General features: G+C 37.4%; 1 protein-coding gene across 4 annotated transcripts in view; it reads right to left on the bottom strand.

Moving 5' to 3' along the window:
* Positions 1-13,226, bottom strand: part of exoc2 (exocyst complex component 2) — a 301,075-nt gene that overhangs the window by 157,178 nt on the left and 130,671 nt on the right. For all 4 annotated transcript variants that reach the window (XM_039753430.1, XM_039753429.1, XM_039753428.1 and 1 more), the window contains one exon: positions 3,906-4,027. In XM_039753430.1, coding sequence (XP_039609364.1) covers positions 3,906-4,027 — 122 coding nt within the window. The remainder of the gene's footprint in view (positions 1-3,905; positions 4,028-13,226) is intronic.

Below are 13,226 nucleotides of genomic sequence, written 5' to 3'. Positions count from 1 at the left end.
AAGAGCATCCAAAAAGATCACAGACATGCTATAAGCGCCTGCCATCAATGGGTAATACAAGTAACATTATAAAGATCCCGCTACAATAAATGTTGCTGTTTCAAGCTGAAGGCGGCTGGTGGTGTTAAAGTACTGAGACTGAGCTTCGTGTTTTGGGGCGCACTTCACAGCGCACACACACACACACACAGTTACAATGCTGTAGTAAACAGTATACGCTCGTATGGATGTTGACTATATGAGTGAGGCACAAACTCAAACGGAGAATAGGAGACAATTGCCCTCAAGAGAAGAGAGAGAGAGAGAGAGGCGAGTGCAAGCAAGCGAGTGAGATAAGGAGAGAGAGAGAGAGAGACGCGCTGTGCGAGCAAGAGAGATAAGGAGAGAGAGACGCGTGCGCGTGAGAGAGAAGAACCGTGAGAGAGAAGAACCATCAGCTCAGTTGTGATCACATGACGCTAAGCAGACAAAGTGTATCCATACTGCTCGTATTGCAAGACATCGCTTGTTTATCAAGTCAAAATTTATTAAAAGATTTTGCTCGTCTTGCAAAACACTCGTAAACCAAGTTACTTGTAAACCGAGGTTCCACTATATAGCAGGAGCGTCCGCTTTAGCATGCGTCGCGTGAAGTATAACTCCGGCCTAACATCATACCCTTGGTTTATTGAATTAGGGCTTACTATGCTTATCCAGGGCTACTGTTTAACATCATTCCCTGAGTGTGGTCTAGCCTCACTTGGAGTGGCGTAATGAGGGGCGGGGGACTAAGGGGGTGAGAGAAAGAGTGTAAGCTATATCTAAACTATCCTTTCAACCCTTATAATTATAAGTGCCAATGTAACAATAGGCTGCATGGCAATAACTCCTGGGAAAACTGGAAATTAAGGTCAAAGCTGTCTTATCTTAAGTTAAGACTACAAAATGACAACAAAAGTTTGACAGCAATACCTTCATGACCAAACCGTTAACTTTGTGAGCTGGAATGTTAAAGGGCTGAATCAGAAATTAAAGAGAAAGAAACTATTCTCTCACCTAACAGGTTTAAATGCTAAAATAGTATTTTAATAGGAGACCCACTTATTAAGCAAGGATCAGTTTCAGCTGCACAGAGACTGGACTGGCCAAATATTCCATTCCAGCTTTACAAAGAAAACTAGAGGTGTGGGAATACTTATACATAGGACAATCTCATTTGTAGTAACAGATGTAGTATCTGATCCTGAAGGGAGATATGTGATTATCATGGGAAATTTATTTAACTGTAAAGTGATTCTGATAAATATCTACACATCCAATGTGGATGATAGGGGCTTCATCTAAAATGTATTTGCGTCCATTACCATTGTGAACACACATAAAATTACAATGAGGGCTTTAATTGTGTTTTAAATACAGACCTAGATAGGTCTCCTGCCACAGGGGCGATGACATCTAACACTGCAAAAACAATTACACAGTTTGTAACCGATCACAACTTATCAGACCCCTGGGGATTTCTAAACCCAAACTCAAGAGTATATTCCTTCTACTCACTAGTGCATCACTACTATGTAAGACTTGATTATTTTTTTATAGATAATAATTTCTTACCTACAATTAAACCTTGTAAGTATGATGCTATTTGTTATCTCTGACCATGCCCCTTTGATAATGGAGCTAAAATCAATATGCAGATGACATCTTAACCCACTTTTATTAGCAGATGAGAACTATACAGAATTTATATCCAAGTAAATCATTTTTTTTTTTTTTTTTAGAGACAAATACATCCTCAGAGGTTTCTGCAAGAATACTCTGGGAAACTCTGAAAGCTATCTTAAGAGGACAGGTTATCTCATGTCTTACACACAAAAATAAACTGGAAACCAAAAGGGTATCAGATCTAATCAGTGAAATTGAGAAAAGAGAAAGTGCTTCCTTCGGTAATAATCACAATGCCAAACTGGATTTATTAAAGGCAGATACTTAGCTTCCAATTTTTGATGCCTGTTTAACATTTGTGCATGGATCAAAATACTCTATACCAGTCCAGAAGCTTCAGTTTGTATTAACAACATTACTTCGAACTACTTCAAACTAGAATGTGGTACTATACAAGGACGTCCCTTGTCACCATTGCTTTCTGCAACTGCCACTGAGCCACTGACAGCTCACTGTAGAAATGCTTATGAGATAAAGGGGATTATCAGTGAATGACTTGAACAGAAAATTTCTCTATATGCAGATGATATAGTACTGTATATATCTGATCCACAAAATACTGTGCCTGCAGTCCTAATAGCACTACAGAATTTCAAAAGATTTCTGGTCTCAGAATTAATCTGAACAAAAGTGTGCTCTTTTCTGTGAAACACAATATTAGATTGGACACCATTCCTTTTATCATCGCATATCAGTTTAAATAACTAGGGGTTAACATCACAAATAAACAAAAAGTTCTTTATCAAAAAAAGTTTGCTGTCGACATGGAAAAAATTAAGCAAGTCTCACATAGATGGTCAAACCCTCCATCTCACTTTAGCTGGAAGAATGAACATTGTCAAGATAAATATCCTTCCTAAGCTTGTTTTTCTATTTCAAATCATTCCAATATACATCAAAAATCATTTTTAAGAAATTAGATTTAACCATAACCTCATTTATTTGGAGTTCAAAACATCCACGTATCCAAATGGCGACCCTAAAAGACCCAAGGCAAAAGGTGGCATGGCTCTACCTAACTTTCAGTTTTACTGCTGGGTAACGAATATACAAGCTATAAAATCCTGAACACTGACACAAATAGATGAAAACACACAGGCTTGGTCTGCAATAGAAATAAAATCCTGTAGTACGTTTTTATATTCCTTGCTTTGTACCCCAATAAGTACAAGTCATAGCAAATATACTAACAACCCAAATGTGCTTTACTCGCTCAGAATATGAAACCAATGTAGGAAGAATTTTAAGATAGGGAAGCTTTAATCTGTGGCACCTCTGCATGAGAGCAACCTTTTTTGAGGACTCAGGTAGCATTTCCATAAGATATAAAAACATTTTAAAGTCCCTCCCTTTCAAAGATTCCAGAGTACAGCGGAAAAGGAGTGCAAGGTAGCAATGCACAGAATTCACTTGAGCTCCATATGCACAAAGCACACAACTATGCAACTTAAAATTATATATCAATTGCATTTGTCTCATTTAAAATTGTCCAAAATGTTTCAAGGGCAAGGTCCAACTGGCGAACATTGCAATCAAGTTCCAGCCAGGACAAATAAACTGTATTTGCCTTTACTTCATTATTGGTACGTAGACTTATATAACTTGCTCAACTGGAAAAATGCTAACTCACCTTTTTTAAGTCAGTGGGTAATTGATGTTACATATTATCTAAAATCGGAAAAAAATCAAATTCTCACTTAGAGGATCTGTACAAAACGTTTTCAAAACTTGGCAGGATCTAATCAATAACATTGTAGAATAAGCATTTAAATTGAGGAAGCAGATTCTCTCCCCTCTTTTTTATTCTATTTATTTTGATTCATTTATTTATTTACATATTTTTACTATTATTATAGTTTTACTCTGCTGCCCCAGCTCTCTTTCTCATGGGTGGGGATTGTTTTGTTTCAAACCTAGTATTGTTAAACTTCACTTTCGTGTATGGAATGCTTTTTGATTTTAAAAAAATTAATAAAATGTTTAATAAAAAAAAATTTTTTTGGCTTCAGCTCAATCTCAGTTCATCTAAAAAAACTTGTATTTACATGTAACAAAACAGCTTATAAAAATGTGATCTCAAAAAAATGACAGTAGATTTTATGAAAGTTAAATAGCAAATGACTTTGGACAATTTAGTTTACTTAAACTATTAAAACAAGACTTGTTAAGAAATCTTTATTAAAAATAAAATAGGTTCTCACCTTCTGTAGTCTGCTGCAATGTCACCATTAGACAACGAATTCTGAGGTCCAGGATTAGATCCTGAATAACCTGCAGTAAGTCATTGGGTATTTCCAATGCAGCCAGTGCTTCATAGCTTGACCTTTAAAAATTGGATGGAAAACACAATTAAATGTATTGTTGTTACAACAGAAAACTTTATTATTAAGTTTTATTTAGGGTAACACCTTTTTTTCAACTTTTCTTTTTTCTATTCCATTCTGTTGCATGCATATATATATATATATATATATATATATATATATATATATATATATATATATATATATATACTAGCAGAATAGAGAAGTACTGTAGTGTGTTAAAAGTTATGAAAAAGAAAAGGAAAAATTTTAAAAATAACGTAACATGATTGTTAATGTAATTGTTTTGTCTTTGATATGAGTGTTGTTGTCATATCTCTCTCTCTCTCTCTCTCTCTCTATATATATATATATATATATATATATATATATATATATATATATATATATATATATATATATATCTATATATATATATATATATATATCTATATCAAAATACCGCTTGGCAGCGAGAAGTAAAAAGAAAAGGAAACATTTTAATAATAACGTAACATGATTGACAATGTAATTGTTTTGTCATTGTCATGAGTGTTGCTTATATATATATATATATATATATATATATATATATATATACATACATACATACATACATACATATGTACATATATACACACACATATATACTATGAAGTGCCAGGCAGGCATATAAATTGATTTTGTGAATATATAAAGTCGGCGTCAGAATATATAAAGTCAAAACTTGAATATATAAAGTCATTCCCGAATATATAAAGTCAAAACTTGAATATATAAAGTCACTGTCAGAATATATAAAGTCAAAACTTGAATATATAAAGTCACCGTCGGTATACATAAAGTCATCGCTGGAATATATAAAGTCAAAATCGGAATATATAAAGTCAGTCCTGAATATATAAAGTGAAAGTCAAAATCTATTGATTGAAACGACTCTGAACTGAACTAAGTTAACAAAAACGTATTCAGAAAAATAAATTAAAAAAACACTGTTCGGTTAATGTTTTGAAAATGATGCATGTGCCCTGCCCAGGATTGGTTCCTGCCTTGCGCCCAGTGTTAGTTGGGATTTTCTCCAGCAGACCCCTGTGACCCTGTGGTCGGATTCAACGTGTTGGGAAATGGATGGATATTCCAGCGCTGACTTTGTATATTCCGACGCTGACTTTATATATTGAAGTTTTGACTTTATATATTCCAGCGCTGACTTTATATATTCAAGTTTTGACTATTTATTCCGACAGTGATTTTATATAATCAAGTTTTGACTTTATATATTCGCGAATGACTTTATATATACAAGTTTTGACTTTATATAGTTAAATGTAGTCATCATTGCATAACTTTTTCTTTACCATAGAAATTTAAAGACTAAATTCAACTTCCATTCCTAACAAAGATATTTCTGGCGACTAAATAGAAGCTACTTATATCCAAATTCGAGCTATTGAGCTGTTGCCTGCCTGCCTGAATAAATCACCCTCGCTTCACTCTTACTTTTTTACCGTTCATTTAATCATGGCTAGTGGCGGAAAAATTATAGAATGGAAGGAGGGTTACACTGAGTATGGCTTTACCAAAACAATTATTGATGGCAAATCGATTATTCATAAAGCTTCAATTGGTGATGTTTTTCTGTGTTAACCTCATATTTTTTCATACTTCTTCTCAAACCAAGGGGGTGCGAGGGTAAAATGAATTGGGAAGCGATGATCAATGTAATCGTTGTACCAGGAAATCATGCATTGACAGAAGTTCCCCTTTGCTTGTGATTAAATGGTAAGAAACATTTAAAAAATAACACGATTGTCAATGTAACCTTTTGTAAGTAGTGCCTGGAGGATTCAGTGTGGAGAAACTCTAGACACAGCGTGTGTATTAACTTGTGGATTTTTCTGTATTTGGTGGCAGCGTCACAAAGTCGTAACACTGCGTTAGCTGCGGAGCGCAGCTCAGAGCGAAATGAGGTGAATGGGAGGGGAGATGATGACGTGACTCCCCCACCCACCTTAACTGTCAATCCCCCACAAACACAGTCTCTCGGAATTTGCATAAGCACAGCCCCTCACCTGCAATTTTAACTTAGTTACAAAGTGATCAAAACTCTCGTTTATATCCTGCGTCCTCTCATTAAACTTGTATCCCGCATTACCCGTGGGCATGACAAAACGCCAGCGGCAGCCTGTCTATGAACTTAATTTAAACTTTAGGTTTACACGTGCTTTGTTTCCGAAGTAGCAGCACTCATGAATATGGTTGTATATGTCACTCGCTCGCTTCTTATTGTTTCGCTGCCTTCTGAATTATATAATGCATGTTTTCTTCAGCGCTTTTTGGAGCTCTTCCTGGTTTTCTACGTACTGCGTTGACAGTCAGTTCACATGATTACGTGGGAGGCGTGATGATGTCACACAAAACTCCTCCCCCACAGCTTTCGAGCTCAACTCCATTACAGTATATGTAGAAAAATAGCTTCCAGTTATGACCATTAGGCGTAGAATTTCAAAATGAAACCTACCCAGCTTTTGTAAGTAAGCTGTTAGGAATGAGCCTGCCAAATTTCAGCCTTATACCTACACGGGAAGTTGGAGAATTAGTGATGAGTGAGTGAGTGAGTGACTGAGTCAGTCAGTCAGTGAGGGCTTTGCCTTTTATTAGTATAGATACACCCACACACACATACATACACACACACAGTTATGTCCATAAATATTTGGACAGAGACAACGTTTTTCTAATTTTAGTTTTGTACATTACCACAATGAATTTTAAATGAAATAACTCAGATGCTGACTTTCAGGTTTAATTCAGTGGGTTGAACAAAAAACTGCATAAAAATGTGGGGCAACTAAAGCATTTTTTTTAACACAATCCCTTTATTTCAGGGGCTCAAAAGTAATTGGACAAATTAAATAAATGAAAAATAAAACGTTCATTTCTAATACTTGGTTGAGAACCCTTTGCTGGCAATGACAGCCTGAAGTCTTGAACTCATGGACATCACCAAAATGCTGGGTATCCTCATTTTTAATGCTCTGCCAGGCCTTTACTGCAGCAGCTTTCAGTTGCTGTTTGTTTGTGGGCCTTTCTGTCTGAAGTTTACTCTTCAACAAGTGAAATGCATGCTCAATTGGGTTAAGATCGGGTGACTGACTTGGCCATTCAACAATTTTCCACTTCTTTGCTTTAATAAACTCCTGCGTTGCTTTGGCTGCATGTTTTGGGTCATTGCCCATCTGTATCATGAAAGGCCGCCCAATCAATTCGACTGCATTTAGCTGTATTTGAGCAGACAGTATGTCTCTGAACACCTCAGAATTCATTCGGCTGCTTCTGTCCTGTGTCACATCATCAATAAACACTAGTGTCCCAGTGCCACTGGCAGCCATGTACGCCCAAGCCATCACACTGCCTCCACAGTGTTTTACAGATGATGTGGTATGCTTTGGATAATGAGCTGTTCCACGCCGTCTTCATACTTTTTTCTTGCCATCATTCTGTTAGAGGTTGATCTTCGTTTCATCTGTCCAAAGAAAGTTTTTCCAGAACTGTGCTGGCTTTTTTAGATGTTCTTTAGCAAAGTCCAATCTAGCCTTTCTATTCTTGAGGCTTATGAGAGGCTTTCACCTTGCAGTGCACCCTCTGTATTTACTTTCATGCAGTCTTCTCTTTATGGTAGACTTGGATATCGATACGCGTACCCTTTGGAGAGTGTTATTCACTTGGTTGGCTGTTGTGAAGGGGTTTCTCTTCACCATGGAAATGATTCTGCAATCATCCACCACTGTTGTCTTCCGTGGAACTCCAGGTCTTTTTGTGTTGCCGAGTTCACCAGTGCTTGCTTTCTTTCTCAGGATGTATTAAACTGTAGATTTTGCCATTTGTAATATTGTAGCAATTTCTCAAGATTGTTTTTTTTTTGTTTTCATAGCTTAAGGATGGCTTCTTTCACCTGCATGGAGACCTCCTTTGACTGCATGTTGTCTGTTCACAGCAAAATCTTCCACATGCAAGCAACACACCTCAAATCAACTCCAGGCCTTTTATCTGCTTAACTTATAATGACATAACGACGGACTTGCCTATACCTGCCCATGTAATAGCCTTTGAGTCAATTGTCCAATTACTTTTGAGCCCCTGAAATGAAGGGATTGTGTTAAAAAAAATTCTTTAGTTGCCTCACATTTTTAAGTAATCTATTTGTTCAATCCACTGAATTAAAGTTGAAATTCATTGTGGTAATGTACAAAACTAAAATTAGAAAAAAGTTGTCTGTCCAAATATTTATGGACATAACTGTATGTATATACCGGAAAGGGACAGTAATAGCTTCTGGGTCACAAGGGGGCAACCGCCTTGGCCAAAGAGAGGACCACAGGAAAGGGACAAAGAGATTTTAACCCATAAGGACCTGTGTCCACCACCAGGGGGCGCCTCAAGCCTCATAGGACCTGGAGAACCGTCACTTTCGCCACACCAGGCAAGATGGCGGATGAACCTGCCAGGGACGCCCGGAGTGCTTCCGGGGCAAAGGGCAGCACTTCCACAACACCAGGAAATGATGCCGGAAGATCGTCATCAGCCACCTGGAGCACATCTGGGCGAGAATAAAAGGCGCCGCCTCCTTACAGTCTGAAAGCTTGAGTCAGGAGTGGGAGCAGGACGAAGCTCCCAGGAGGAGACAGGCGGCCAAGGACTGAGAGAAAGAAGCCCAAAGTGTGGTGATTATTGCTGGGAGCATTGTGCACTGTGTTTGGGACTGTAAAGCTGAGTTTATTAGTGATTAATAAACATGTGAATTTTATAAAGATGTGGTTTCTGACTGGTGGTGTCCTGGAAAGCCTCACTATATATATATATATATATATATATATATATATATATATATATATATATATATATATATATAGTCGCAGATGGCTGTGAAGATTACCCGGCCGGGATGCCTTCGAGATCCCTGGGCCTCAGCACTTCTGCCACGCCAGGAAGTGCTGGGGGAAAGAGGAGCAGGGACACCCGGGGCACTTCCACCACATGGGGGCGTGTCAGCGGGAGATTGCCAGGAAGCACCTGGAGCACATCCGGGTGTGAATAAAAGGGGCCTCCTCCCTTCATTCGGGGCTGGAGTTGGGAGAGAAGGAAGGACAAAGTCTGGAAGGAGACGTGGAGGTGGCCTGAAGAGTGAAGGCATTGTGTGGTGTTGGCCAGGACTTTTGGGGAAGTCTGTGGGTTTGTGAACTTAAGACTTGTAAATACTCGTGTTAAATAAACGTGTGGTGGTGTTAACAACGTGTCTACCTGTCTGTGTCCGAGGCTTAGTCCACAATATATGTGTGTGTGTGTGTGTGTGTGTGTGTGTGTGTGTGTATGTATATATATGTGTATGTAAATATATATATGTGTATATATACTAGCAAAATACCTGCACTTCTCAGCGGAGAAGTAGTGTGTTAAAGAAGTAATGAAAAAGAAAAAAACATTTTAAAAATAACGCAACATGACTGTCAATGTAATTGTTTTGTCACTGTTATGAGTGTTGCTGTCACACACACACACACATATATATATACATATATACACACATACATACATATGTACATATATACATATACACACACATATATATATATAAATATACACATACATACATATACACACACATCCACATATATATATATATATATATATATATACATATCTATACTAATAAAAGGCAAAGCCCTCACTCACTCACTCACTCACTCACTGACTCATCACTAATTCTCCAACTTCCCGTGTGGGTGGAAGGCTGAAATTTGGCAGGTTCATTCCTTACAGCTTCCTTACAAAAGTTGGGCAGATTTCATTTTGAAATTCTACGCGTAATGGTCATAACTGGAAGCTCAAAACTGGATTTTTCTCCATTTACTGTAATGGAGATTAGCTTGAACGCCGTGGGGGCGGAGTTTCGTGTGACATCATCACGCCTCCCACATAATCACGCAGTACATAGAAAACCAGGAAGACCTCCAAAAAGCGCTGAAGAAAACATGCATTATATAATTGAGAAGGCAGCGAAACAATAAGAAGCGAGCGAGTGACATATACAACCATATTCATGAGGTCTGCTACTGAAACAAAGCACGATGTAAACCTACACTTTAAATTAAGTTCATAGACAGGCTGCCGCTGGCGTTTGTAATTTAGTGCCTGCCCATATAAGGCCGTCCGTCAGCGGCAATCCAATAGCAAACTCCCACTAAATATTCATGGGTGAAGGACTGTGCTTATGCAGAGGAAGATGAGATGGTCAGGGTGGAGTTTGGCACAAACTCAGCGAAACTGCGAGAGAAAGTTTTAAGTGCCAGGACTAAGGTAACATTAAATACAGCCATGGACATAGCACGAGATGGCACCAGCACAGCTGGGAACCTTCGATGCATGTACACCGAGCGGCTCACGTGAACTGACGCAGTGCACAGCCAAAAAGCAACAGTTCCAAAGAGCTGAACAAAACCGAATTACACAATTGAAAAGGCAGCAAAAAATATGAAGCGTCTGATACATACAAGCATATTCATAAATCCAGCTACTGCGGAAACAAAGCACACGGTGGAAAAAGTCAATGTCCCGCTAAAGGAAGACATTGTAAAAAAAAAACCTGTGCGTGCAGTGTGTCAGGTCTCAGATAAAGAAGAAGACGAGCTGTTTATTGATGCAGTAAGAAACGAATCGATGAATGAAACCTGTCATCTTTACAACGATTGACAAACACGGAATGTAACTTTAACACAACACATCCTACAAATACGAACCTGATTGAAAGAAATAATGATAATCAAATCCTTGATGACAGCAACACTCAATAACACTCACAAAACAAATACTGTATATTGACAATCATGTTACGTTATTTTTAAAATGTTCCCTTTTCTTTTTCATAGCTTTTTTAACACACTACTTCTCCACTGCGATACGCGGGTATATATATATGTATATATATATCCCGATCTACATACTCGAATAATGGATACTTTATTGGCCATCAATGATTGTTTTGGTAAAGCCATACTCAGTGTATTCATTAGATGAACGGTAAAAAAGTAAGAGCGAGGGAGGATGACTTATTGAGGCATGCAGGCTGTAGTGCGCGTCAACTCTATCTGAATTGCGCGATCACATTTGAAAAAATATATCTTTTCAAGTTCTATTTAGTCCATATGTGTCAAACTCAAGGGCGGGCCACATCCGCCCGGCGTGTAATTATATCCGGCCTGCGAGATTATTTTATATACTGTATTATTGTTATTAATGGCCCGGGTATATGAAGCGCTGGTAACACAATAAACTACAGATCCCATAATGCAGCGCTTCAGCTGCTTGCGAACACTTACGCGTTAATCAAGTCTAGCTTATGATGCGCAAGTTATTGCGAAGCTAGCTCACACAATGCTGAAGAGAAAAGTTGATTCTGAAAATAGAGCCTTTAAAAACCGATGGGAGGCTGAGTATATGTTTACTGAACCTGTGTGTCTCATTTGTGGAGCTAATGTGGCTGTAATTACAGAATTTAATCTAAGACGGCACTATGAGACAAAACATCAGGGTAACCTGAAAGACCTGAATGCAATGCAGAAGATACAGAAAGCAGAAGAATTAAATAAGAATCTGACACTTCAGCGGACGTTTTTACCCGTGCACAATCACAAAGTGATTTCAAGTGAAGCTGCTTTTATAGTTCATAATATCCACGCAGACTTGCACTTAAGAGCGGGAGTTATCCGTTTTAACAAGCAGCGTATTGCACTGATACGAAATAGCTGTGTGTGTATATATGTAGATATGTATGTATATGTATATATATGTTTATATATGTGTGTATGTATGTGTATATATATATATATATATATATGTTTATGTGTGTGTGTGTAAAATATATATATATATATATATATATATAAATATATGACAGCAACACTCATCACAAACAACAGTGACAAAACAATTACATTGACAATCATGTTACGTTATTTTCAAAATGTTTCCTTTTCTTTTCATTGCTTCTTTAACACACTACTTCTCCGCTGCAAAGCGCGGGTATTTTGCTAGTATATATATATATATATATATACATACATACATACATACATACACACATATATATATATATATACACACACACACACACACATACAGTATATATGTGTATACATATATGTGTATATGTATGTATATATATATATATATATATATATATATATATATATATATATATATGTACGTGTGTGTATATACGTATACACACACACATACACAATTAATTTCTTTTTTGAGGTTTGCTTAAATTCTAGATCTATATCCAGTAGTACCTTGAAATACGAGTGCTCCAACGTACGAGTTTTTTGAGATATGGGCCGTCACTAGGTCGATTATTTGCCTTGAGTTACGAGCCAAAATTCGAAATATGAGCCATCAAAGAGTTTGTCGCCGCACATTCCGAGGAACTGATGACGGAGGAGTTCATGGAACTACAGACGCGGCAACATACGGAGGTTCTGCAGGAGATCGGTATCGCGGCGGAGGTTACCTCATAAAGTGAGATAAAGGAAGTGTTTGCAATGTGGGAAAAAGTTTCGAACTTTAAAGAAAAGAAACACGCTGAAAAAGTTGCAACTGATAGTGCAGCGGCACTATTTAATGACACTTGCCTAACGCTCGACTTTATTGAAAAGAAACATCCTGAAAAAGTTACAACTGATAGTGCAGCGGCGCTATTTAATGACACTTGCCTAACTCATTTCAGAAACATTCTAAACGGGAGGACTAAACAAAGCTCCTTGGATAGGTTTCTATTGAAACGCCTTGAGAATGAAAGTGAGGAAAGCGTGGCAAAAAAGAAAAAAAAAACTAGTGAAGAAGAAAATTAAGTTAACCAAAAGTGAAAGAAAAAAACATTACAATAGGCTAATCGGCTTCGCCAACATCTGTTTATTTCTTGAGATTCTCTTTTATGTATTAGGTTTTATGTTGTTTGTATACAATATCTGTTCATTATAAATACATTTTTCTTATGTTGAAAATATTTAACAAAAAATTGGGGTGGTTTTTTGGGGGCTGGCACGAATTAATCTCATTTCAATTAATTTCAATGGGGAAAACTGATTCGAGATACGAGCTCGGTCACGGAACGAATTAAACTCGTATCTCAAGGTACCACTGTAGTTTAAAAATGAGAAG

Source organism: Polypterus senegalus, chromosome 5 (assembly GCF_016835505.1).
Source record: "Polypterus senegalus isolate Bchr_013 chromosome 5, ASM1683550v1, whole genome shotgun sequence".
In the NCBI taxonomy this organism is placed as follows: domain Eukaryota; kingdom Metazoa; phylum Chordata; class Cladistia; order Polypteriformes; family Polypteridae; genus Polypterus; species Polypterus senegalus.
Note: the sequence above shows the minus strand (reverse complement) of the source record. Positions and strands in the feature narration are given on the sequence as shown.